The 25,964-nt window shown below is 43.5% G+C and overlaps 1 protein-coding gene across 38 annotated transcripts in view; it reads right to left on the reverse strand.

Moving 5' to 3' along the window:
* DTNB (dystrobrevin beta) overlaps positions 1-25,964 on the reverse strand; it is a 361,644-nt gene that overhangs the window by 121,013 nt on the left and 214,667 nt on the right. For 27 of the 38 annotated variants that reach the window (XR_005224528.2, XR_005224527.2, XR_005224524.2 and 24 more), the window contains 2 exons: positions 11,824-11,913; positions 2,487-2,574 (listed from right to left, as the gene is read on the reverse strand). Coding sequence is in view for 30 of the 38 variants with exons in the window: in XM_043541992.1 (XP_043397927.1) it covers positions 2,487-2,574; positions 11,824-11,913 (178 nt within the window). In the remaining 8 variants the exon portion in view is untranslated. Of the gene's footprint in view, positions 1-2,486; positions 2,575-8,302; positions 9,323-11,823; positions 11,914-25,964 lie in introns of those variants that run through there. The other 11 variants (XM_043541997.1, XM_043541995.1, XM_043541996.1 and 8 more) reach the window with 4 other exon arrangements.

Consider the following 25,964-nt stretch of genomic DNA (forward strand, 5'->3'; position numbering starts at 1 on the left):
CAAATTTTACTACTTCATTATTCATCCCATTCCAGATAATTAAATATATTTAATAACACCTGACCTAGTAAAGAACCTTTAGGCTCCCTGCTTTTAACCTTTGGCCACAATGAAAATTTACCATTTATTCCTACTCTGTTTCCTATCTCCTAGCCAGTTTTTGATCTATGACAATAATTTGCCTCTCACCACATAATGACTTAGTTTCTTTAATAGCCTTTTGTAAGGTACCTTATCAAAGTCCTTTTGAAAGTCTAAATAACCTGTCAACCAGTTCTCTTTTATCCCGCTAAGCCACTTAATACATGAGCTTCTTCAGAACTCTTGGATATACACCATCTGGACTGGATGACTTTCTGGTTTTTAAATCATCGATTTATTTCAGCACATCTTTTTCTGACATCACCAACCTCTGAGAGTACCTCACCTTTAGTAATTTAGAATAGGTCAGGGATAGACATCTCCCCAGCATTCTCTGTGGTGAAGATTGACGCAAATAAATTATTAAGCTTCTCAGCAACTTTAAGCTTTACACAAAGATTACTCAGATTACCCTGTTTCCCACCAACAGAGAACAGTCACTTAAATACTGTACCACTACAGCAATACATGTGTGTGTAGTGAATTAAATGACTTCAGAAAATTCAAATACAGAGATTTCCTTGACAGCCCCATCAAAGGGATAATGAGGAGATGATGTGTCCATTTCTAGAATTTTAAAACATTTCTTGTTATTAAAGACAAAAGGAAAATATCTGCTCATAACCCCTTCAGGAATTCAGATCACTGTATGAATGCATACTGATGGAGCTAGTAAACGGGCCTACACACTGCAGGAGGAGATGATGAGAGTATTTATACTGCCAGAGGTAGCAAGAAGCATTCATATGGCTAGAGATACTCATTCATAGTCGTACTGTTCAATCCATCTTACACTGTGGCAGAAGAAATTCAGACTGTTTACTGGCTTGAAGTGGATAGTCCTACTTTTGAAGATTGTTTGAGGACAAGGTGGGTATTCATAATTCTGAAATGCTGATGGGGTAGTCATATTATCTGAGCTGGGGATGAAGGGACACAGTGCAGTACTGGGGCTTTGAGTGCAAGACTCCATCAACCCACTCCACACCAACAAGCCCAGAGCAGGCCTTAGAGTGTGTCATTAAGACAGTGTTAGTTGTGCAAGTTTAGAGCTACTATTCAGGGTGGACACAGGAGGTATATAGTAAGGAGTCTGTATAAACAGGACATAAACAATCTTGCATTCACCCTGACCACAGAGTTCTGCATATCTGTAATCTCTACAATGGGCAGGGATCATAGTAGGGAGCATGGCCCCATCACCTGGAAAATCTGATTAAGTGCATATTTAGGTGGCCTTTGCTGTTGGTGCTTTTATAGAACCCTGGCTGTAGTTCAGAGCAGAACTTCCCAGCTGAAACCGGGGGAAGGTCGTCAGTCCAAATGCTATGTCTTCCCATGGGAATGCATCAGCTAGTGTGAAAAAGTAAGATATTTATAACCTTGATATAAACAGCTAATCTTCTATTAACTCTCACTAAATTCTTAGTTCTGCAGGTTCTCCAAGTTCCCTATGATATCTTTTGGCAATTAATTCAGATAAAAAGGGAACACTGGCCAGGAGTGAGTAGGTACGGCTGCAGGAACCAGAGTTCATTGCTGCTGAACTGAAGGATGCATAGAGAGTCCATGTCCTGATGGAAATACTGAGGGAATTCACAGATAAGTTAATGCTAATGAAGCAGGGGTTCTCTGGGTTTTCCTGTCTGCAACCTCAAAATCACCTAGTTCTTCCCATTCCTAAATCCACATGCCAGATTCCTCTGGGCTCTTCCAGCTAAAGGTGCTAGAAGTACTATAATACATAGACATCAATAGTTATTACATAGTCCTGCCCTGAGTGCAGAGGACTGGACTAGATGACCTCTTGAGGTCCCTTCCAGTCCTACACTTCTGTGATTCTATGTGCTGTGTAAAGAAGTTTTTCCTTTATCAATTTAAATTTTTTGGCTTTTTAATTCATTGGCTTTCCCCCCTTTTTCTTGTACTATAGTGACTGATTTACATTCTCTGTAGCATATAATATTTTATATGCCTTTATCATGTGTCCACCTATTTGTCCATTCTCTACACTATGTAGGACTAATCTATTTAATCTCTTCCCATGTGACAGTCTTTCCATGCTTGTAATCATGTTGCCATTTCCTGGACATTTTTCCTAACCTTCTTGAGAAGGGGTATAGTGCAATACTGGGAAGGTGCTATTCATGCTATAAACAGTAAGAAAGGAGTGGAAAGGGAAGTAATGCCTCATTTTACATCAGCTAAGCAGAAAAAAAGACAATTTGACTCAATTTAGCACAATATTAAGCTGCTAATCAAAGCTCTGAAAAACATTTTGCTACCTTCCTTAATAAGAAAAGAGCCAGAGAAAATCAAATTGGAGAATCAATGCATTTACTTACTGCATTTCCAGCTTCCGCAGCCAGCCTGGCAGCATATCGGGCAATAAGTCTGTGCTCCTCATCAAGTCTGCTAGGGCTGTCCAGGACACTGCCAAGGGAACAAAAGGTCAGCACATCGCCATCAATACTCATAGCTTCAGCACTGGACATGTCAAAGAAAAGGATGCATCATTAGGTAGAATCAAATTAATCTGAAATGAAAAACCCCTGTCAGAAACCATCTACACCGTGCCCTTCTCCCAATCTTGAACACAGGGCCTAGCACAAGATTGTTCTCTCAGTAGTCTATTCTCCATGGGTTTGTCCAGCCTAGTGTTAAATATTTCAAACAATAAGTTTCCAAAACTGAAAAAAAACCCTATAAAAAGATTGTTAGCAAAAAATATACTGTTTTCCCAATGATATTTTTAATAGACCCCGATCAAAACGGGTGATTAAACTGAATGGTGAAGGTGGAAAGTCCTGTACTTATAAGATCTACATGACGTGTCAAATTGAGAATGGTTTCCAAAAAGAAAAACTGAGTGAATCATGCTAACCAGAGAAGAATTCACGCTGTAACTGAAAAAGATAAACTAAAATGCAGAAATGCTGCTGATAGGCCAGCCTGGCAGGAGTAAAATGTACAAGGCATGCAAGGATTCCATTTTGAGACCTAGAATTTGTCCTTCATTCCATGGCTGACAGAGGTTGAGGATGCTGCAGAAATGGCACTTTTAGGGCTTGACCTGACTCCGACTAATTTCAGCAGATGTTGGATTAGGACCATACGGCTGCAGGAGCAGAGGTAAGGACCTTCACATCACTCTGTAGAAATATTACTGCAGCTGTCTTGTGAGAAACAGTAAACGAGCTCTGGAAGAAAATGTCTCCTGCAATTCTGACCCACATTGACAGAACCATGAAACAGTAGGAAAAGTTGGAAGTTGAAGGCTGGAGAAGCAAAAGCAAAAATAGGAACTCTGGTGGTAAACATACGAACGGCCACAAGGGGTCAGACGAATGGTCCATCTAGCCCTAATCCAGTTTTCTGACAGTGGCCGGCACCAGATGCTTCAGAGGGAATGAACAGAATGGGGTGATTCGCAGGAACCATCCCGTCATCCAGCTCCAGAATCTGACAGTCAGAGGCGTAGGGACACCCAGAGCGTGGGGTTGCATCCCTGACCATCTTAGCTAATAGCCATTGATAGACCTATCCTCCATGAATTTATCTTGTTCTTTTGAACCCAGTTATACTTTTGGCCTTCATAACATCCCTTGACAATGAGTTCCACAGCTTGACTGTGTTGTGTGAAGAAGTACTTCCATTTGTTTAATTTAAACCTGCTGCCTATTCATTTCACTGGGCGACCCCTAGTTCTTGTGTTATGAGAAGGGGTAAATAACACTTCCTTGTTCACTTTCTCTACACCAGTCATGATTTTATAGACCTTGATCATCTTCCCCCTTAGGTGTCTTTTTTTCCAAGCTGAACAGTCCCAGTGTTTTTAATCTCTCCTCATATGGAACCTGTTCAATACCCGTAATCATTTTTGTTGGCCTTCTCTGCACCTTTTCCATTTCTAGTATATCGTTTTTGAACAGATGTTTTCAGAGAACTATCCACAATGACTCCAAGATCTCATTCTTGAGTGGTAACAGCTAATTTAGACTCCATCATTTTGTACATATAATCAGGATTATGTTTTCCAATGTGCATTACTTTGCACTTATCAACACTGAATTTCATCTGCCATTTTGCCGCCCAGCCACCCAGTTTTGAGAGATTCTTTTGTAACTCTTTGGAGTCACCTTTGCACTTAACTATGTTGAGTAAATTTAAGAACATAAGAATGGCCACACAGGATCAGACCAAAGGTCCATCTAGCCCAGTATCCTGTCTTCTGACAGCGGCCAATGCCAGGTGCCCCAGAAGGAATGAACAAAACAGGTAATCATCAAGTGATCCATCCCCGTCACCCATTCCCAGCTTCTGGCAAACAGAGGATAAGGACACCATCCCTGCCCATCCTGGCTAATAGCCATTGATTTTGTAGTGTCTGCAAACTTTGCCACCTCATTGTTTACCCCTTTTTCCAGATCATTTATGAATATGTTGAACAGCACTGGTCCCAATACAGATCCTTGTGGGACCTAGCTATTTACCTCTCTCCACTGTGAAAACTGACTGTTTCTTCCTATCCTTTGTTTCCTGTCTTTTAACCAGTTACTGATCCATGAGAGGACCTTCTCTCTTACATCATGATTGCTTAGTTTGCTTAAAAGCCTTTAGTCTTTGACAAGGTCCCTTGCTTTCTGAAAGTCCGAGTACACCCTTGTCCACGTTTTTTGACCCCGTCAAAGAATTCTAATAGATTGGTGAAGCATGATTTCCCTTTTTAAAATCCCTGTTGACTCTTCCCCAAAAAACCGTGTTCATCTATGTGTCTGATAATTTTGGTAGGTGATCCTCAGGACTAATAGGAAATCTGTGGTGGGAGGAGAGCACAACATGGGTCTCAAACCATTTATATTTCCAGAAAAGTGCTTATACTAGTCTAGTGAGCCTGGCAGGGCCTACCTAATATATAACACACTATAAACTTTAGAAATGGTTTTAAACTAAACATCTTTTAAAATATAATAACATCAGGCTATAGTGGACAAACAGTAAGTTTTGAATTAATTGAAATTAGTCAATATAAAGACTTGCTATGAGCTCAGACTATGGGCTGCAAAGTTTCCATTACAACAAATCAGAAGTGAGATGCCATATGAAAGAGCAGGCTTTTCAAGTTAGTGTATTTGCCTTTGTTGCTGGTGTCTGATTCAGTCACTACAGCATATCTTTTTTCTCCACTATAGTTTGTCTTTAAAATCATAGGTAATAAAATATTTTAATGAGGCTCAATTTTGCAATGTAGCCTAATGCCAGAAGGGCTTGCTTCTTGACACTGGATCCACAGATGTAGTGCTCTATGTCCGAAAACATGCAGTGATGTGCACCTATGCATTTTCAATCAAACGCAGGAACAGAATCAAGCCCTAAAAATGCAATTAAGGTAAAGAAATAAATGCTAAGTGCCTGGTAGGATACATTAAAAAATATCTGCATTACATTGTACAATCATTAATTACATATTAATTTCACAGGCAAATATTCATTTTAATTAAACAGTAGAATTCAAGTTACATACCTCACATTTATTTTAAAATATGCATTCATTCAAATTCATTAACTTGGACTCCTCCAGAGTTGGACGGTCAGTCAGAGGGGAGGTGTCAGAGGTTATATCTTACACAACAGGGAAGCGTGAGGAAGCTGAGTGAAGGTAATGCTGTAATTTACACATTGAAAGGCTTGGAAGTAAGTGTAAATTACACCAGTTCAGATATACTTCTGAACTTGGCCTACTGTGTGTCCATAAACAGAATAATTTGAAGATATTCAGTGATCTCGATGCAATAATACTAGAGAAAGAGGGGCCTGTAAGGGAAGGTGAAAATTGAGGAAAGGAGTATTAAGAGATGAGACAAACCATTGTATTGGCCTTGATGATCTTTCCCTGTTTCTGTTCCCCGCCCCATAACACTGTATATTCAAAACACATTTTCTGGACCATGGCACAGTTCTATTGTAGGTCCACCTTCCCTAACTTGCGATCTGAATTTGATTTTGATACTGTGAAAGTAGAATGAATTATATTGAAATTATAATTCATTAAAGAAATGCTACTTGAAGGGTTTGTTGAAATACAGTTGTCAGGAAGAGAAACATTAAGGAGTGTGAGACAATGGGTCCTCAAACTAATTAACTTAGAGCTCCTACTGAGCTAGGAGATTGGTAAAGGTTAGTATGCAAATAACATATATATGTATCAAAGCCCTGGCTGGGATGATTTAATTGGGGATTGGTCCTGCTTTGAGCAGGGGGTTGGACTAGATGACCTCCTGAGGTCCCTTCCAACCCTGACAGTCTATGATTCTATATTTGTCAGTTTCTGCTTCCTTTTGTCTCTTATGTTAAATTGGCTTTGGCTTGTCTGTATAAATAAGTTAGCTTGAGCTTTTGCAGGGACTCACATATCTGGGTGCATTGGCAAAGCGCTTTGCTAATAAACAGAGTGGTCTGACAAATTATGTGAGTCCTGAATCTGACTTTCACAATTCCTGTGTGGATTTCATCAGCAATTTAAGCTGTTTGACCCCTTTTTTCTAGTCAGCTCTCTTGCTGCAGGATCTTTCATTCCCTTTGTTCATGATTTGGTATAACTTAACTGTCTCTCACTTCCTGAAATAGTTTCTCTTTATATTAAAATGTATTAGAAAAAATTATTCAAAAATTAATATTCTAATGGAGAAAACCTACAATTTCTTCTTCATTACTGTCAGAAGTCTTATGTGTGCAGAAAGGTACTTGAGTTTGAACTTGCCTCTTATACCTCAGACTTCCACATGTCAGTTAACACAGAACTCAGGCTTCATGTATGGAAACAGAAGGCACAATTCACCATTCAGTGCAATACACATGTACTATATCTAACAATACTGTAGAAACAACATAAAGGGTATTAAACAGCAATCTGTGAAATGTCACAGAATCCTATGTCCTGCTTCATGAAGTAAAGAAAAATCATTTGCTTGTAGTTACTTCTCTGAAGCCAATCTCACGGGATTCTCACTCTGACGACTGTTTCTTCTAACACAAGACCAGCAAAACTACCACAGCTTAGAATTTTTGGCCTTTGAGGGAAGCAGGAGGAGGGTAGAGTGTGAGCCTGAATGAGCGATATTGGCTACCATGCACTACTTGCACAAGCTATTTTCAAAATGGCCCTTTACAAGAAATGATAAGATACTTACAGATAAGCAGTTATGTAGTAACATAATTTCCACTACTTTAAAGACATTGGGCCAAAGTCTCCAGACTGCTCTGACCACTTTGTGCTCCTTAGAGAGTGCCAAGTGGCCATAAACTCACCAGAGATTTCTAGCAGAGTATTCCTTTTATGGAGGGGAATGGCATAGAGCGAGCACCAGTCATTCCGCTTTCCCCAGTGTAAAGGGGAAGATAGGAGCATGTCAGGGACGACCCGAGGAGTAACAACTGAGCTTCACTATGCCTAATCCTTCACTGGGATAAAGGATCTTACCGGTGCTGTCCCTAGCTATTCTGGGGCCCTCTTCTGCAAGGGGGTGGAGCCCCAGGCCTCCACAGGGGTGGAGTGGGGGGCTGGCCCCAGACCTCCACGGGGGGGGAGGAGGGGCTGGCTTGGGGGGCAGGGGGGAACCACCCCCCAGCACACCAGTACTCACTGATGGCGTAGCTATGGCCGGGTCCCTGAACTTCCCGCCACCAGTGAGTGTAGGCCTGGCCCTGCTGCACTCCTCAGGGTGGGAAGAGGTGGGGCTGGGTGGGGGCAGGGGGGAGGGATAGCTCATAGGGAGAGGGATAGCTCAGTGGTTTGAGCATTGGTCTGCTAAACCCAGGGTTGCGAGTTCAATCCTTGAGGGGGCCATTTAGGGATCTGGGGCAAAAATTGGGGATTGGTCCTGCTTTGAGCAGGGGGTTAGACTAGATGACCTCCTGATGTCCCTTCCAACCCTGATATTCTATCATTCTTTGGGGAAGGGGTGGAGTGGGGGCGGGGCTGAGGCAGGGGGTGGGGCCTGGAGAAGAGGCGGGGCAGGGGCTGGAGCAGCATGCAGCTGCGCAGGGCACCAGGAAATTTGGTGCCCCAAGTTTCCTGGTGCCCCACGCAGCTGCGTACTTTGCGTATGGGTAAGGACGGTCCTGGATCTTACGTCAGCACCACAGTTTAGAGCAGGGTCCTTCTGCTCTAACTTATGCTGGGGCCAGGCAGCCCCAAATCAGGGTGCCACAACTGACTCCCTGAGACCACCACTCCCCACTGCAGCTTGGACATACTGGAGAAGAAGGGCCACTGTCTCGACAGATTCTCACACTTGGATAAGAAGAAGTTTGAGGATATCCCAAACAAAAAATAGGCTCCAAAAGGCAGCAACAGAAAAGACCATCAGAATCAATGAGAAATTTTAGCTGCTAACAGACACCACAGAGACTCTGACACTGGAATGTGGAGGCAGCAATAAAAATGAGAAAATGACTTCAAATAGAGATATTTGGCCACCATAACATAAAACCCCGCAAATAAACAAAACTCCTCTGGGGGTGCAGTGGAGAGAGTTGGTTCTCTCCTGTTTAGGAAATATGTTCTCTGGAGGCTGTTTCTGACCAATATCACTTTATGGATGCGTGAAGAGAGGTCCGTGTGGCTGCTCTGCAGAGGACAGCAAGGGAGATTTCTTTCACACAGGTAGTAGAGTCAACTAAAGCTTCTTAACAAATTAAAAAATGTTAAGAAATATCTAAATTTCTAAGCTGTTTCCATTTCACAGGGTTCAAGACAGACCCATTTTTCATTTTTTCAACATTTTAATTGCATTTTTATCAATGGTTATCGAAACTGGTTTCCCACAAAACCCAATTTTCAATAAATGAAGCATTTTTATAACAGTTCTGATGTTTTTAAAAAATTGATAGAAAGTGGAATGGGGACAGTTGGTCCATGTATCTCTTTCGTGTCCCTTGTGGATTCCTGGATGTGTCCCAACTAAGAGCCGGCTTTCTTGGAGGGGTTGGAGGTGATCTCCATGACTTCTGCACACATGGTTTGATTCCAAACCAATTTCAAAGTCCCACACATTATGGGTGGCTTCCAGTCAGAAAATACAATGAATAAGGTTTACATTGTCGTGTCCCAAGGGCATCTCTTGGACCCAGTGAGATCCCTTCCTCTTTTGAAGACACAGCTATAAAATGAACATAGATTCTAGAAAGAGATGAGACAGTTTGACTATTGATAAGCAGGAGCAAGGAGTAGTATATGCTTCGCAGTACTGAGGCAAAAATATTAAAGTCTCAAGATAATCGAGAGGGGCATGCCAAACCAAACAGAACTGATACAATGAGAAAAAATGAAACTCAGTAAGAGCCATAAGGCACCAAGATGGGAGGGGAAGGGGGAAAGAGAGGTTGAACTTGAGACATTGAGGCAAAGGAAGATTTAACCATCAGTGGTGGATCTAGGCGTGCTGGGGGGGCTGCCACACCCCCTGGCTTGAAGTGGTTTCCGTTACATACAGGGTTTACAGTTTGGTTCAGTGGCTCCCAGCACCACCACTATACACATTGTTCCACCACCCCTGGATTCAACTCCCTGAGGCAAAATGCAGTGAGGCCCCAAGGCAGAGAAAAGAGACAAATGCAGTGAGGCACAGACACCAACACCCAAGCTTGGCCGCCATGTAATGAGGCAAAAAGAGAATTTGGGCAATTTGGAAGAAAATACTGGGTACTAAAGGGCTCCTTAGTCTCGCAGAAAAAGGCAGAACAAGAACCAAAGCCTGGAAACTGAAGCCAGACAAATTAAAATAGGAAATAAGATACATTTTTAACAGTGACAGTCATTATCTACTGGAACAAACTAGCAAAGACAGTGGTGAATTATCCATCTATTGATGGCTTCAAACCAAGACTGGATTGCCTTTCTAGAATATATGTTTTAGCCAAGCACAAATTATTGGATTCAATATGGGGTAACTGGGTGAAATTTAATGGTCTCTGCTACACAGGAGGTCAGACAAGATAATCTAAAGGCTCCTTCTGTCCTTAAAGTCTATGTATCTATAAAAGGAGAGGGAGTCATTAATTATTAATTATTATTATTAATTGAGTGTGTATGAGTCCTGGAATGGCAGGCCACCTCCACCTTTGGCAATGACTTTTTATGGTGTATAGAGAATCCCACCAGTTTATCGCAGACAGAAGGATGTAACCTGTACATGGGATTCTTGACTGCTGGGAGAGATCAAAAGCATGGATAGTGGAGGTGGAGGCTTCATCGGGGATGTGGAGGAGCACTCTCTCCTGCTCAACTCTGCCAGACACACTGATGGCAGAATTTATTTATTTTTAAAAAAACCCTGTCAATATGTTTTGGAAGGAGCAAAATCCTCCCTCTGAGATCAAGTGTTCCAACATTTTGCAATGTGGCAGCTATTAGCTACATCTAGTAGTTTCTCAAATCTCATGTATGTGCCTTGAAGTGCAGTCAATGTGACAGCCCCTCATCACCAGCTCCTTTTCATCTTAACCTGAAATAACTACATGAATCCTTTGCCGTGGGGAATCAGGAATTCTTTGCTTGTTACATGGTGGACAGTGCTCTATGCTGCTGGGTAAACAGGTGTTAGCAGAGAATAGTGACTCAACCTTCAGAGGGAATGACTGACTTCACTCAGTGATTTGGAAAGCTAGAGCTTATCTTTTCCACATATCTGTGGGACAGAAATTGCTAAATGAAAGAATGATGGCATATGGCCTTCTTCCAAAAAGCTAAGCCAGTGGGCATGTGCGGACAGGTTGATGCAAAGCCTCCAGGCACATCCTCTAAGGCTCTGCACCTCCTCTTCCTCTCCAGCACAGATCTGTCTCTGTCAATAGATCGTTAGGCCCCAAAGTGGGGTGGGGAAGACCTGCAGGCCAGGGAAGCAAAGTGGTAGAAAATAAAGTTATGGTGGAGTGAAGCCACAATGCTTCAGAGCTCTGGGGGAAACCTTTCTAGACTTCTCTCTTTATACAGAATCTAGTTTTACAGATATAAAAGATAAATGCACACAGCCACTAATCTTAAATGAGAAGAGAGAGGATCTCTCCAAAGCACTTACCAAACTTCTCTCACACTGTTTAGGAAAGATAAAGGACTGGAGTTTTGAGACCATGGCATGTTACGTAAGTCACGCGCATGTGTATTTTCAGAATGATTTGAAGGATTCTGGACAGACTTGCCCCAGTTGCATCTGCTGGGGCACATATACCCTTGAGTAGAGCAGTGAATAGGATCTAAAAAACAATGGTTCAGTGTCCATGGACGTCTATGCTGAAACCATTTTAGTGTTTGCCTAAAACTACCATTAAATTGTTTACAGTAACAAAGGTGGCCAGTTTTTAATACTTTTTTAGGACTAAGTTCATAAGTGGAAAAAAAAATTCAAGCGAAAGTTGCACAAAACCCTGAGAAAACTTTGAAGGCACCAAAAATATGGTTTTGGTTTAAATAAAATTCACCCTGGGCCTGGGATAAAGGGTGAAAAAAGCTCTGCACACCATATAAGCACCATGTAAGCTCTCAGTAAGAGGCTTCAGTGGTGTGGAGTGCCTTGTGCAGACCTACTGCCATGGGGTGACTTTCACCTCCCACCTGTAAATCTCCCAAAGAAAACAGCATTACTGTCCCCATCCCCACTCCATGAAAGCTCTCCTCACACTAACCGTGTACCATTCTGTAGCCGGCTCACATATGTTGCTATCAGTGCATGCTCATCAGCTAAACGATTGGCAGTGTCCAGTCTGTACTGCAACCTAGTAGTAATGAAGGCAAAGAAAGCAAACAAAACATAAAAAATAAATATAAAGCAAATTATTGTGTTAACAAAACACACAACAGTAATTAAAATGAACACAGATTGATGAACAGTTAAAAATACACACATGATTCAACAAGAGTCACATGAAAATGATACCTACTAACAACTGGGTGCTCACAGATATTGCCCCCAAATACCCTATCTTTCTGTGGGGTTCCTTCCAACCTGCATTGAGTAGTTTCATTTCTGGAAGGCACACACATATCACAAGGATTTAATGATAGCAAGTCATTTTAAAATATGTTTTTGCTTCTCAAATTTCCTGTGCCTGTGTAATTTTCTTTCGTTCCTGTATTAGGAATTCAAACCTGCTCTTTCAGCATGACAATTCCAATTAATTCCTACTCTAGACATGTCCAGGAAGGCATTTGTTTTGGAGATATCTTTTAAAACATGACACCTATTGCTTTCAGTGGCAGTGCACTGGATACTCTGAAACCACAATCCACATTTCTCAGACACACAAGCTCTTTTCTTCTTTGTAAGGTACAGCTGGTTGCTATATAAATCTGCCTGAAGCATAGCAAGACCTTATAATGAAGAAGCAAAATGGAATTACCCTCGTAAACCCCTATGGGCAACAAGTAACCTTTCCAATAATGGGTATGTAACAAGAGAGAGAATTAACATTAAGCACTGTACAGAAAGAACTCTTGAGCAATCAATATACGCCTTTCTTTTGTGAAACCTGACTACTGTGAGATACTGAAAAGCTTTAATTTTAGCTCCCCATTATAGCAGGCATACAGTTGTAACCACGATGCTGAAGATAGCAAAACAGTTTTCCATTACAACCTGTTTCATATGTTCTTAACTTTGTGAAAAATTCAGCAAAAATGGTTGAGCTTTTAAACTTGAAACGGACATAGTCCTCATTGAAGACTAGCACTTTTAGTTTTTGGGGAAAAAAAAGTTAAAAAAATTTTAATTTAAAATATAATGATGTCTGAAAACTGTCCTGATCATGCATGGTAGATTTTTCACTCAGTCTCTAAGTGTATTGCACATGAGTGTGCAACTAAATTAACTGACAAAAAACTTTGTCAATGCAGAGTTAAGTTTGCGCAGTGGCATGGCCTGCCTTTCTGAGTTCAGCAAACCTCAAACCATGGAAAACCAGGAAATGAAGAGTTAAGGTACATGCGACACCACCTTTGCTGTTGAGGTGCTGCTGTGGCTGGCTAAAGGTAACGGATACTATTTAATTCCTAAGCAATCCTTCCCCTCCTGTACACTTTGTAGTAACAGTTGAATAACCCCATTCAGCCATTAGCAATTCACATGTAAAAAGTTGCTCCTTGCTGTCTGATGTCCTCTGCTGCTGTGAACACACCACAGGCAGCAGCTTACTAGAGGGCCACATAGTTCCTTGATTATGTGGGCTGAACTGTACATATGCCGAGCCAGGCCCCCTATGCACGCAGCAGCTAGGCCTCTCCAACCATCCTCTAACCCATGCAGTTCACTGCTGCTTCAGACGCTCCCTTTCCCCTGACCTCACATAGGGATTGCTTGTACTTGCACTCTGTATTTTCTAGTTTTCAGAGGCTTAAATTTAGCAACACTCCACATTCTAGAAGGCCACCAGGCACCAATGGGAAACCTTAATTCTCCGTTAAAGTGCATGGACATTTAATTCCTTGGTTTGAAAACAAAATAATGTTTTAGCGCACCCATTTACTACAGCGCAGCTCTCTTCCTCCCCTGCCTCTGGCCCCTGGGCAATGATTACTCTGGCCACAGAACGTGCTGGCTGCATGCTAGTCCCTTCACTGCCTCTGCATCATCTCCTAAGCTCCTATCTCTCTGTCTTTCCCCAAACATCCTCCCCATAGACTGCGCATGACTCCCGCATTTGGGGAGGCTGGGCGTGAGCACTGGAAGCTTCCTAGAAGTATGTGGGGGCACCTGCACCCGAACCGTGGCTCCACTCCCCTGCTCTGCCCTGAGGCCCGCCCCCACTTGGCCTTCTCCCCCTGAGGCCCTGCCCACGCTCCACTCCACTGCAGGCTCCACTCCTGCTCGGCCCCCCCGCCCAATACTCACTCCTTTCTTCCTCCTTCCCCAAGGCCCTCCTCCTGCTGCTCATGCCAATCCACCCCTGCAGGCGGGGGTCAGGGGGGTGCCTCAGGGGAGGGGGGTGGAAAGGCACGAGCGGCGGGCAGGGGGCCCTCAGGGAAAGAGGCAGAGTGGGGAAAGGAAGAGGAGCAGTGTGGGTGGGGCCACAGGGGAAGAGGACAAGCGGGCACGGGGCCTCAGGGTGGAGCACGTGCGGGGTTACGGCCTGGGTGCCCTATCGGCAGCACTGCACCAGAGGGAGGTGCCCCGCATAATCCTCCCCATGAAGTGACAGGTGTCAGCATGGGATGCGCAAGTGGAGGAGTTGGAGAGCGAAGGCAGGAATAGTGCAGGGACAAGCATGGAGTCAGTGGGGACATGAGTGTAAGGTTGGTCCAATGGTTAGGAGTCAGGAGACCTGGGTTCAATTTCCTGTTCTGCAACAGACCCGCTGTGTGACCTAAGGCAAATCATTTAGGTCTTGTCTACCCAGGCAAGTTAATTCAGATTAAGGTATGGTGTGAATTTAAAGTGGAATAGCTATTCCTGAATAGCTCTCTGTGTGAATACTTCTATTCCAGAATAAATGCCTTATTCTAAATTAGTTTAATCCACAAAGTAGATTAACAGTTAATCAGGAATACTATTCCTGAACAACTCTCCGTTCGGACAAACCTCAAGTCTCTCTGACGAAGTGGGGATTCACCCACGAAAGCTTATGCTCCAATACGTCTGTTAGTCTATAAGGTGCCACAGGACTCTTTGCCGCTTTTACAGACCCAGACTAACACGGCTACCCCTCTGACACTCAAGTCTCTCTGTGTCTCATTTTCCCTTTTGTAAAAAAGGGGATAATAGCATTTCCCTACCTCACAGGGATGTTGTGAGGATAAATGCATTAAACATTGCGAGGACTCAGATACTACAGTGATAGGGACCATGAAGTACCTATCACTCATGGATTGATTTGGAGGGAACAGAGCTGAAGCCCCTCCAACACCCCCACTGCACAGATCTAATCCTAACCTTTCCACCCTACTCTTTCCTGCACTGGTCCAACACTCCCCCTTCCTGCTCCAAAGCCCCATCCCCCTCCACCCTCACAACTGCACAGACTTCCCTACTACTCCTTCAACATTCCCTCCAACATGCCCATTGCTTCAAACCTCCCCCTACTCCCTTGCCACTCCAAGCTCCTCCCTGCACATCACCACTCTTTGTGCTTTCCCCACCCCCCAGCTTCACCCTTCTCCTTACCACTCCATGCATCTGGTAAGCTTAGAGGGACAATAGGGAGGTGGTGGGGCTGTGAGGAGTGCCTGTAACAGATGGAGGCAGAAAGGGGCAGGTAAGTGGAGATGCAAAATCCCTATGCTAGATCTGGGCCTAGTGTATGGGGAAGGTGTTCTGCACGTCAATCTGGCAGCACAAGAGGCTCAGAGATGTATGAAATGGCCCATTCATCTCAATGAGGTGTTCTCTGCTGAGTGACAACACTTAATTGAGATGATCACAGCCTGAAACAACAGCTCTGAGACATGTGAACAGATCCATTTATCTGACCAGGTGTTCTCATCCCCGCCTCCCCACTGCCAGTGCTTGTGAGTCTGTGACGTGTACCTGTCTCAGCACTTTGTGCTTGGTGCACGCTCTGACCATGCCTGTTCTCAACTCTGTGCAGAGTGGCAGAGCTTCCACACTGGGGAAGGTGAAAGAGACACTCTGGTGTGCCACTATAATAAGAGTCAGATTGTGCTCCGCTGCTTTGAAGGTACCAACATACAAGATACACTCCCACCACTCTAGGTACTTATAAAACTCCCTTCACAACAGTATCTCAGCATATCATGGACATTAATGAAATCACAGACAAAACACTTTGTTAAGACACAGTTAAGGTTACCTTCTAGGTTACCTTCTACCATCTAGTCCAGTCCCCTGCACGGAGGCAGGCCTGCTGGTATATTTAGGCCTGCCTCCGTGCAGCGGACTGGACTAAATGGGCTAGCGAGGTCCCTCCCAGTCCTACATTTCTATGATTCTATCTCTTGCCCTTTCAGAATATCAAGTTCAGCAAAACTCAAACGTCTGAAAACCAGGAAATACAGAGTTAAGGTACATATTGAAGCAACCTTAACTTTACCCCCCTGGAGCTGGCAATAGTCACTGGAATTATCCGCATGCACTTCAGCTGAATTCACTGTTAGGTGCAACTGTATCGAATGGAGAAATTAGTTGGAGCAGCTTGGCAGTGCTGTGATTGTGAGATTCATAAATGATCTGGAAAAGGGGTAAACAGTGAGGTGGCAAACTTTGCAGATGATACAAAACTACTCAAGATAGTTAAGTCCAAAGCAGACTGCGAAGAGCTACAGAAGGATCTCACAAAACTGGGTGACTGGGCAACAAAATGGTTGATGAAATTCGAGGTTGATAAATGCAAAGTAATGCACAGTGGGAAAAGATAATCCCAACTATACATATAAAATGATGGGGTCTAAATTAACTGTTACCACTCAAGAAAGAGATCTTGGAGTCATTGGGGATAGTTCTCTGAAAACATTCACTCACTGTGCAGCGGCAGTCAAAAAAGCAAACAGAATGTTGAGAATCATTAGGAAAGGGATAGATAATAAGACAGAAAATATCATATTGCCTCTATATAAATCCATGGTACGTTCACATCTTGAATACTGCGTGCAGATGTGGTCGCCCCATCTCAAAAAAGATGTATTGCACTTGGAAAAGGTTCAGAAAAGGGCAACAAAAATTACTAGGAGTATGGAACGGCTTCTGTATGAGGAGAGATGAATAAGACTGGGACTTTTCATCTTGGAAAAGAGACGACTAAGAGGGGATATGATAGAGCTCTATAAAATCATGACTGGTGTGGAGAAAGTAAATAAGGAAGTGTTATTTACTCCTTCTCATAACACAAGAACTGGGAGTCACCAAATGAAATTAATAGGCAGCAGGTTTAAAGCAAACAAAATGAAGTATTTTTTCACACACTGCACAGTCAACCTGTGGAACGCCTTGCCATAGGATGTTGTGAAGGCCAAGATTATAACAGGGTTCAAAAAAGGCTAGATAAGTTAATGGAGGATAGGTCCATCAATAGCTACTAGCCAGAGTAGTCAGGGATGCAAAACTGTGCTCTGAAGTGTCCCTAGTCTCTGTTTGCCAGAAGCTGGGAATGGGTGATAGGGGATGAATAACTTGATTATCTGTTCTGTTCATTCCCTCTAAAGCACCTGGCATTGCTCACTGTCAGAAGACAGGATACTGGGCTAGATGGACCATTGGTCTGACCCAGGATGGCTGTTCTTATGAGGTGATCTGGGGGGCTGTGTCCCTCTGGATGTGTAAGTGGGTGCTCTCTGACCCCTATGTGTGTGATCAAAGGAAAGAAGTGCACATGTTCTCTGAGAGATCCAGTATGCCTCATTTCAGTGCTGTGTTGTGTAGGTTGTGTCATTAGGAGGGCACATGGGTCTTCTTGCCATGGGGAATGTCAGCAGTTAGGGGAGAGAGGAGTGTGGTCTGTGGATTTAACATCATGTGTGTAAGGATGAAGACATACAAGAGTTGAAGGGGTTGTAAAATTTAGCAGATGTGGTGTTCTTTCTGTGAAACGATATATTGGAATTGGAAGAGGCTCAGAAAAGGGCAACAAAAATTCATGGAAGATAGGTCCATCAATGGCTATTAGCCAGGATGGGCAGGAATGGTGGCCCTACCCTCTGTTTGCCAGAAGCTGGGATTTGGTGACATGGACCACTTGATGATAACCTGTCTGTTCATTCACTTTGGGGCACCTGCCATTGGCCACTGTCAGAGCACAGGATACTGGGCTTGATGGACCTTTGGTCTGACCCAATATGGTCATTCTTATGTTCTTATGAAGCAGGCTGCACGTCATGAACTTTTAGTGTGTGGCAAGCTGGGCTGTAAATCTACAGCACTCCAGAGTGCTGCATACTACCCATCTGTGTGGACCCTGCTGCTGTGCATGAAAAGTTTCCCAGTGCACATTGACATGCTTAAGGCCCTTCATTTTCAGTTTTTATTTCCTGGAAATTTTCAGTGTTTATTACAAAAATTAAAAAATGGGTGAAAATCAGTGCAAAAAATTAACTTCATGGTTTTCTCAGTAAATATTTGGGATAATATTGGGACAGGAGAACAGAAATAAGCAACAAAGGAAGAAATGTAAGAGTACTGAAAGTAAAATTAATTTAGTGCTGTGGTTTATTTCATGAACTATACATTAACAGTCCATACCCATGCATGTGCATGTGTATCTTCCACTACACTGCCTTATTTTAACAGACAGTCTTTCACTTACACTTAGACTAGTTTATTATTAAAAAACTCAGCTACATAACCTACTGGATATTCTTAATATACGCAGCATTTTCACATACTTGAATGGTCCAACATTCAGGTGAAAAAATCAGTAAAAACCAAGTAACAGCTTTTGTAAAACCTGGGAAGTTTTCAGAAAAAAAAATAATTAAAAATTAAAAGCAGAAAATCAAGGGCCTTAGACATACGGTACAAACACAGTTAGTGTGCAGCATGCTGAAGCACTGTAGATTTACAGCCCAGCTTGCTGCTCAGTAAATGTTCGTGTTGAGTATAGGGCATGCGTAGGTAGCACTTGTTCAGTACAGTGCAATGGCTGAGAGTGAGTATGTGTTATGAGCATATTGGGGCACCACTCAAACAGAGTTAAGGTTGTGTGGGCGTTTACTATAAGAAACAGTTATTAACCTTTCAATAACTGTTATTCTTCAAGATGTTTTGCACATGTCCATTCCACTGTAGGTGTTTGTGCGCTCCAGTACACATTTGTGAGAGAGATTTTCCCTTAGCGGTACCCATTGGGGCAGCAAGACCACCCTGTGGTACTTTGCGCACAGCGCACAGGCATAAAGGTGGAGCCCCCCCTTGGCTCCCTCAGTTCCTTTTCACTGGAAGACTCTGATAGAGAGGGGAAGGAGGACAGGTCGTGGAATGGGTATGTGCAACACATCTCAAAGAACAGTTATGGAAAGGTCAGTAGCTGTTTCTTAAGTGATTGCACGTGTCCATTCCATTATAGGTGACTCACAAGCAGTTCCAGTTGGAGGTGGGTTCGGAATCTGTTTGAACAAGGACTGGAGGACCACTATCCGAATTTAGTATTATCTCTAGATTGTTGAGAGATAATGTAGTGAGAGACAAATCATAGAATCATAGGACTGGAAGGGACCTTGAGAGGTCATCATGGTAAGATGGTAAGACTACTCATGGTAAGACTAAGTATTATATTCTAGACCATTCTTGACAAGTGTTTGTCTAACCTGCTCTTAAAAATCTCCAGTGATGGAGATTCCACAACCTCCCTAGACAATTTATTCCAGTGTCTAACCACCCTGACAGTTAGGAATTTTTTCCTAATGTCCAACCTAAACCTCCCTTGCTGCAATTTAAGCCCATTGCTTCTTGTCCTATCCTCAAGAGTTAAGAACAACAATTTTTCTCCCTCCTCCTTGTAACAACCTTTTATGTACTTGAAAACTGTTATCATGTCCTCTCTTTTCCAGACTAAAAAAACCTAATTTTTTTAATCTTCCCTTATAGGTCATGTTTTCTAGACCTTTAATCATTTTTGTTGCTCTTCTCTGGACTCTCTCCAATTTGTCCACATCTTTCCTGAAATGTGGCACCCAGAACTGGACACAATACTCCAGTTGAGGCCTAATCAGCGCAGATTAGAGCGGAAGAATTACTTCTTGTGTCTTGCTTACAACACCCCTGCTAATGCATCCCAGAATGATGTTTGCTTTTTTCGCGATGTGTGACATGATGACCAGATTGCCACTTTGCAAATGTCCAAAATGGGAACATTAGCCAGAAAAGCCATAGAAGTTGCTTGGGACCTAATTAAATGACCCAACACTCTATCTGGCAACTCCACGTTAGCCAGCTGGTAACAGGCAAATATAACTGGATATCCATGACAATATTTTGCATGGAAACATAACAGCCCTTCAAAGGCAAAGAACAATTGAGACAAAGACCAGATAGGTTTAGCCCGTTCCAGATAAAACGCTCAAGCTCTTCTAACACCCAGAGTGTGTAGTGTCTCCTCCCCCTTATGCCATGAGGCTTTGGGAAGAAGGTTAGTAAGAAAATTCCTTGGTTAACGTGAAAAGTGGAGACTGCTTTTGTAAAAAACCTTAGTTGAGGACAAAGGCATACTTTGCATAGAAAACTGTATATGGAGGATCTGATAACAGAACCTTCAACTTCTCCACTCTCCTGGCCAATGTAATGGCTACTAAAAATGCTAACTTCATTGAAAGGTGCAATAGACAGCAAGTTGCTGGAGGCTCAAAGTGAGGGACCCATTGGCTCTTATAAAACTAGATTCAGGCTCCACAGTGGAATAGGGCTCTGCAGCTGCAGAAATAGTCTGTCCAAACCCTTAAAAAATCTTACAGACATCGGGCTGGCAAAGAAAGCATAGTTATCCATAAGTGGATGAAATACCGATATAGCTGCTAGGTATATTCTGATTGAGCTAATCATCAATCCTTGAAGTTTCAGGGACAAGAAATTTTATTCAGCACATGCTGAATAGAAGTAAGAACTGGGGAAAACCCTTTCAGTCTGGACCAGACGGAAAACCTCTTAAACTTAGTCAGGTAAGTAGTTCTAGTTGATGGTTTTCTACTATTCTGCAGCATGTCCTGAACTTCTCTGGAACAGAACTCCTCCACTGATGTTAACCACGAAGCGTCTAGGCCATCACGTGAAAGGCTTGAAGACTGGGGTTGAGGAGATGGCCATGATTCTGTGAAATCAAGTCTGTGTGAAGTGGGAGTGACAGTGGGGGACTGGTTGAGAGGTTCAAGAGTTGTGAAAACCAGTGCTGATGAGACTTTGCAGGGGCACTCAGTATAAGATGGGCCTTGTACTCTTTGACCTTGCATAGAACTCTGGGCAGAGGAAGGATGGTGGGAAAAGTGTACAGCACACCCTTTGACCACAGCAACAGAAAAGCTTCAGTCAGTGAACCCGGACTGTGGTCTGCCCAGGAGCAAAACTGGTGATATTTTCTGTTGTCTTTTGTTGCAAACAGATCCATTTGGGAAGTTCCCCAGAGCTTGAAAATGGACTTTGTTATATCTGGGCAATCAGACCACATGTGGTGACTGATAAACCACCTGCTCAGGAGATCTGCCAACATATTCTGAGCCCCTGTGAAGTCGTCCACTTTCAGAAGTATAGAGTTGCCAATGCAGACATCCCAGAGCAGAATTGCTTCCTGGCAGAACAGTGAGGACTGGGCTCCCTGTTTGTTTACATAAAACATGACTGTTGTATTGTTGGTCACCATGCCCCTTCCCCTGATGTGAGGAAGAAATGCTGGGCAAGCTAACTGGATGACTTGTAATGTTCTGATGTTTATGTGTAGACTGAGATTTTGGGTAGACCAGAAACCTGGCATCTTCAGGGGTTCTAGGTGAGACCCCCAACCCAGGTCCAAATGCATCCATAACTAAGGTAAGAGGTTGTTGAGGCAGAGCGAAGGAAATTCCTTTGCAGATGTTGGAAGGGTTTTTCCACTAATCCTAGGAGGCTAAAAGCTGATTTGGTACATGCACTAAAATGTCTGTGTGGTGTCTCCTTGGTGAATACACCTCAGCCAACCATCCTTGAAGGAGTCTGAAATGCAACCTGGTGTATTGTACTACATAAGTGCACGCTGCCATGTGTCCCAGCAGCCTTAAACACAATTTCTCACTGTAGTGAGGAGATAGGCCTTTAAGTCTAGAATGAGCTTTTGCACGAAACCTGACTGTTGTCAAGTCCCGGACTGCTCCAATACATTTTATTTTCTGTACTGGAGATAGGACTGACTAGTCTGTACTGATCAGCAGGCCTAGCACCTTGAAGGTGGGTCAGATTATTCTTATACTGGACCTCGATAGATCTCCTATCAGCCAGCTGTCCAGGTCAGGAAAGACATAGACCCCTGACCTCCAGAAGAATGCTGCTACCTTCGCCATACACTTTGTAAATACATGTCGGGCAGCCAAGAGACTAAAGGGGAGCACAGTGAACTGATAATGGCGACCACTGATGGTGAATCTCAGAAATTTTCTGTGGCTCTGATGCATCACCATGTGAAAGTAAGCATCCTGTAATTTGAGAGCAGCATACCAATCCCTGGCTACTGCAAAGGGATAATGGAAGCTAGAGTGACAATCTGGAATTTCAAAATTTTTAGGAATTTGTTTAACTTCTTTAGATCTAAAATAGGCCCGAGACCCCCTTTTGCTTTTGGGATCATGGCGTATCAGGAGTAAAAGCCCCTTACTCTGAACAAAGAAAGGGCCTCTTCTATAGCTCCCACAAGGAGAAGTGATTTTATTTCTTGTAGTTACACTGTCTCATGAGCAAGAGGTCCCTGAAGAGGGATGAGGAAGGGGATGGGAGGGGTGGATAGAAACAAATTGGAGTGAGTATCCCACTTCCACCACACTTAGAATCTACTGATCTGTTGTGATATGGGCCCAAGCATGAGAGAAGTGGGTTTGCAAAAGCTATGGAAGAAAAAGATGGCACTCATAGCACTGGTAGTGTGCTCTTGACCCACCCACCAAAATGAGGTCTTCAAGGATGCTACCTGTCCTGAGGAACTGGCAGCTGCAGAAGCAGAGGGTAGTAGTGGATGTTTTTTGTAACCTCTGCTCCTCCCCCCGGCAGGTCCTGGACTTGAGGGGCAAACCCCTGAAATCACTTGGACTGGTGAGGACAGATGGCCTTCCGCTTCACTGTTGCGGTGGAAATGCCCAGGGACTTCAGGGTCACACTAAAGCCTAGGAGACTATGCAGAATCTTGTCAGTTTTTGCCAAGAAGAGCAATGACAGCCAGTAGATGGAGCAGGCTGAGGTGGATGCAAGAATGCTCTGAATTGCAAGGGAAACCCCATGGGTTCCAAAAGGGCCACTGGTGCAGCCCTGGTCCCCAATTGCGTGGCCAAAGGCTCCTTTTGTTAAGGAAAAGTTAGCACATCTGACTCCATTTTGGTTTGGGGCCCACCATTGTCTAAATGCCAGCACATCATACACCAGGAGGAGTAATCCTTAGATACTGAATCCCTGTGAAAATCCTCCTCCTTGTCTCCAGCCTGCCTTGACTCCCAGTATCTGGTTTTTGTCAGTCTCTAACTCCCTGTCTCTTGGCCTTGATGTGAGGCCTCCCATCCTGATAATAAAGATTACTGATGCATGGCTTTAGGACCATGCTGTGTAATTAACATACTGGTATAGCACAAGGAATGCACCAAGCAGGGATAGGTGGTAGATAAGACAAGGGTTTGTTTATTGGCTAAGGATTCCGATGCACGAGGGCAACATGCTTTGCTACAAAGTATATAACCTTTGTATAATCTGTATTCAGGGTCCTCTCCTGGCTAGCAGGGGGGCACCAGCTCGAGCGTAATAAACTTAGTGTCTTTTGGGAACTCTGCAGTTATGGACTTTGTTTATGTGCCTCAGCCTAGATTCGAACTGTGCGTGACCTATCAGGTATAAATTGCAGCATTGGTGTGCGTGTCCTACCAGGTGTAATTCGTAGCATTTGTGTGCATGTCCTACCAGGTATAATTCGCAGCAGTTGTGTGCATGTCCTCTCAGGTGTAATTCGTAACACTTTCAGTAAGCCCACTGTTGATATTGAGGCCAAAACCAGGGTGTGAATGTGGTATATTTCTGATGGTGAGATGGGCTAGGCTGGGAGACATGGGATCCTACTTCAGAGTCTTGTGGCCATGGCGGGGCTGTTCCTGTTCATACTGGAGAGGTAAGTTCAGTCTCTGAAGAAAGGGGAGTCGGGAAAATCAAGCAGCTTTCCCCTAGTTGGTACTTTCTTAATTGGCACCCTGATGGACCGAATCAGTGCGGCGGTGAAGCCACTAACATCAGTACTGGGTGCTGGTGCTAGGCGAGACTCCTGAACTGCCGGCGATGGCAGTACCAAGAGGTTCAACAACTCTCTCAGAGCCTCAGCAGTAGATGGTACCGGGAAAGCACTCTGTGGTACTAGTGTGTGAGGTGATCCCAGTCATGGTGCTTCATGAGCCAGTCTCAACGTTGCTGTACTGCGCTCTGGAATCAATGAACCCCCCTGCCTAGAGGTGTGCTTGGGGGAGCGACTATGCTTTAAGCACCCTCCCGAGTCCTTAAATGAGCTCAACCTCTTTGCTTTCTTCAATGATTCTGGTACCGGGTCTGTTTTATGGTGCCTCATCTTTGGTACCAGTGATGCTGATCTGCCTCTCGGTACCGGTAATGCCAGAGATGCACGACTGAAAACTGAGGTGTTTGGTACCTGGACTGAGGTAGATGGTTCAGACAGAAGACTCAGCGCTGAGCCTAGTAGAAGATATTTCAATCTGGCTGTCCTGTCTTTTTTGGAGCAGGGTTTAAAGCCCTTACAAATACCATATTTGTTGCTCACATGAGCCTCCCCACAAGCACTTAAGGCAGCTAGCGGGAGGGTCACTGTTAGGCATTGCCTTACCACAAGAGTGACAGGGCTTGAAATCTGGACAGCATGGCATAGCTCCAGTGCCAGAGTCACACAAACAACAAATGTGGTTATTGTTCTTTTACTACACTATCTATTAAACTACACTAACTAAACACACCTACAACAAACTGGACATGTGCAATCACCTGAAGAACTCTATTTTTTAGTTTTCAGAAGTTTGAGTTTTGATGAACTCCACATTCTGGAGGGGCCTGAGATACCACCTGGCAACTATAACACTGTGTTAACAAAGTTTTTTGTCAGTAAATGTACTGATTTTTTTAACGGAAAAAGAAATGTCGTTGGTGGAATTTAGTGGTCATTTAGGCACCAGCAGTTATCAGGAAGGTGTACAACTGAGATGCTGCTGTAGCCAAGTAATTATAATACTTAGCTCTTACACAATGCTTTTCCATCAATAGATCTCAAAGAAATTTACTGAAGGAAAACATCATGCAAATTTTACAGATGGGGAAACTGAGGCAGAGAGGTGAAGTGACTTGGCCAATGACACCCACCAGGCCAATGGCAGAACCAGGCACAGGGTTTACGTTGTTGAGTCCCAGTCCACTGTTCTCTCTACTCGGACAGAAGGTTGTTATGTTATTCCTAAGTGCTCCCCCTATATTCTTTATTATAGTGTAATGGGGATGATGGTCATGCCTGGAAATGTTTGGTATGTAATTGCTAACAGGGCTGGTGAAAGGAATCTCATATGTGGTCTACCTCCCCCCAAAAACCTGACATTTTCATTACATGGTGGTTACAGTCACTTTTACCGTGTGAGCGAAGACCAGTGTCTATCTTCTTCTGCAACGCCCTCTCCCTCACCATGCTCTGCCACATATAGCCCCTCCCCGCATTTCCACCTCACCTTTCCCTTCCCATCCTATTAAGCCATTTGCACTTTAGAAATCAAGTGTGTGGGGAAACAAGAATTACTTGAATCTGTGAACTTTAAGAAAAGCTGTTTTCTCCAACTCTGTGTCCTAGTCACCTCTTGCTCAAATGACCCCAAATTTGAATCATGAGCCCTATCCTGCACATTCTGAGGTGCAGCAAATTTCAAGCCAAGCTGGGAAGCATGGGGATTTTAGAGCACTTAGTAGAATTGTCCTTTAAACAGAAAGTCGTCTCAATCTTAATTGTAGCAGAGGTGGTTCTCCTATATAATATTGCATGAAATTAATCATCAGCAACTGTTTTGCTATATCCAGATTCCCAGCACAGGATAATCCTGAAAGCATAGCAGGATCTGAGAGGTATGAAGTGGCCCATTCATGTCAATGTGATGTTCTCAGATGAATGCGAACATCTTATGGGGATGAATGCAGCCT

Source organism: Chelonia mydas, chromosome 3, assembly GCF_015237465.2.
Source record: "Chelonia mydas isolate rCheMyd1 chromosome 3, rCheMyd1.pri.v2, whole genome shotgun sequence".
NCBI classification, from domain to species: Eukaryota; Metazoa; Chordata; order Testudines; family Cheloniidae; genus Chelonia; species Chelonia mydas.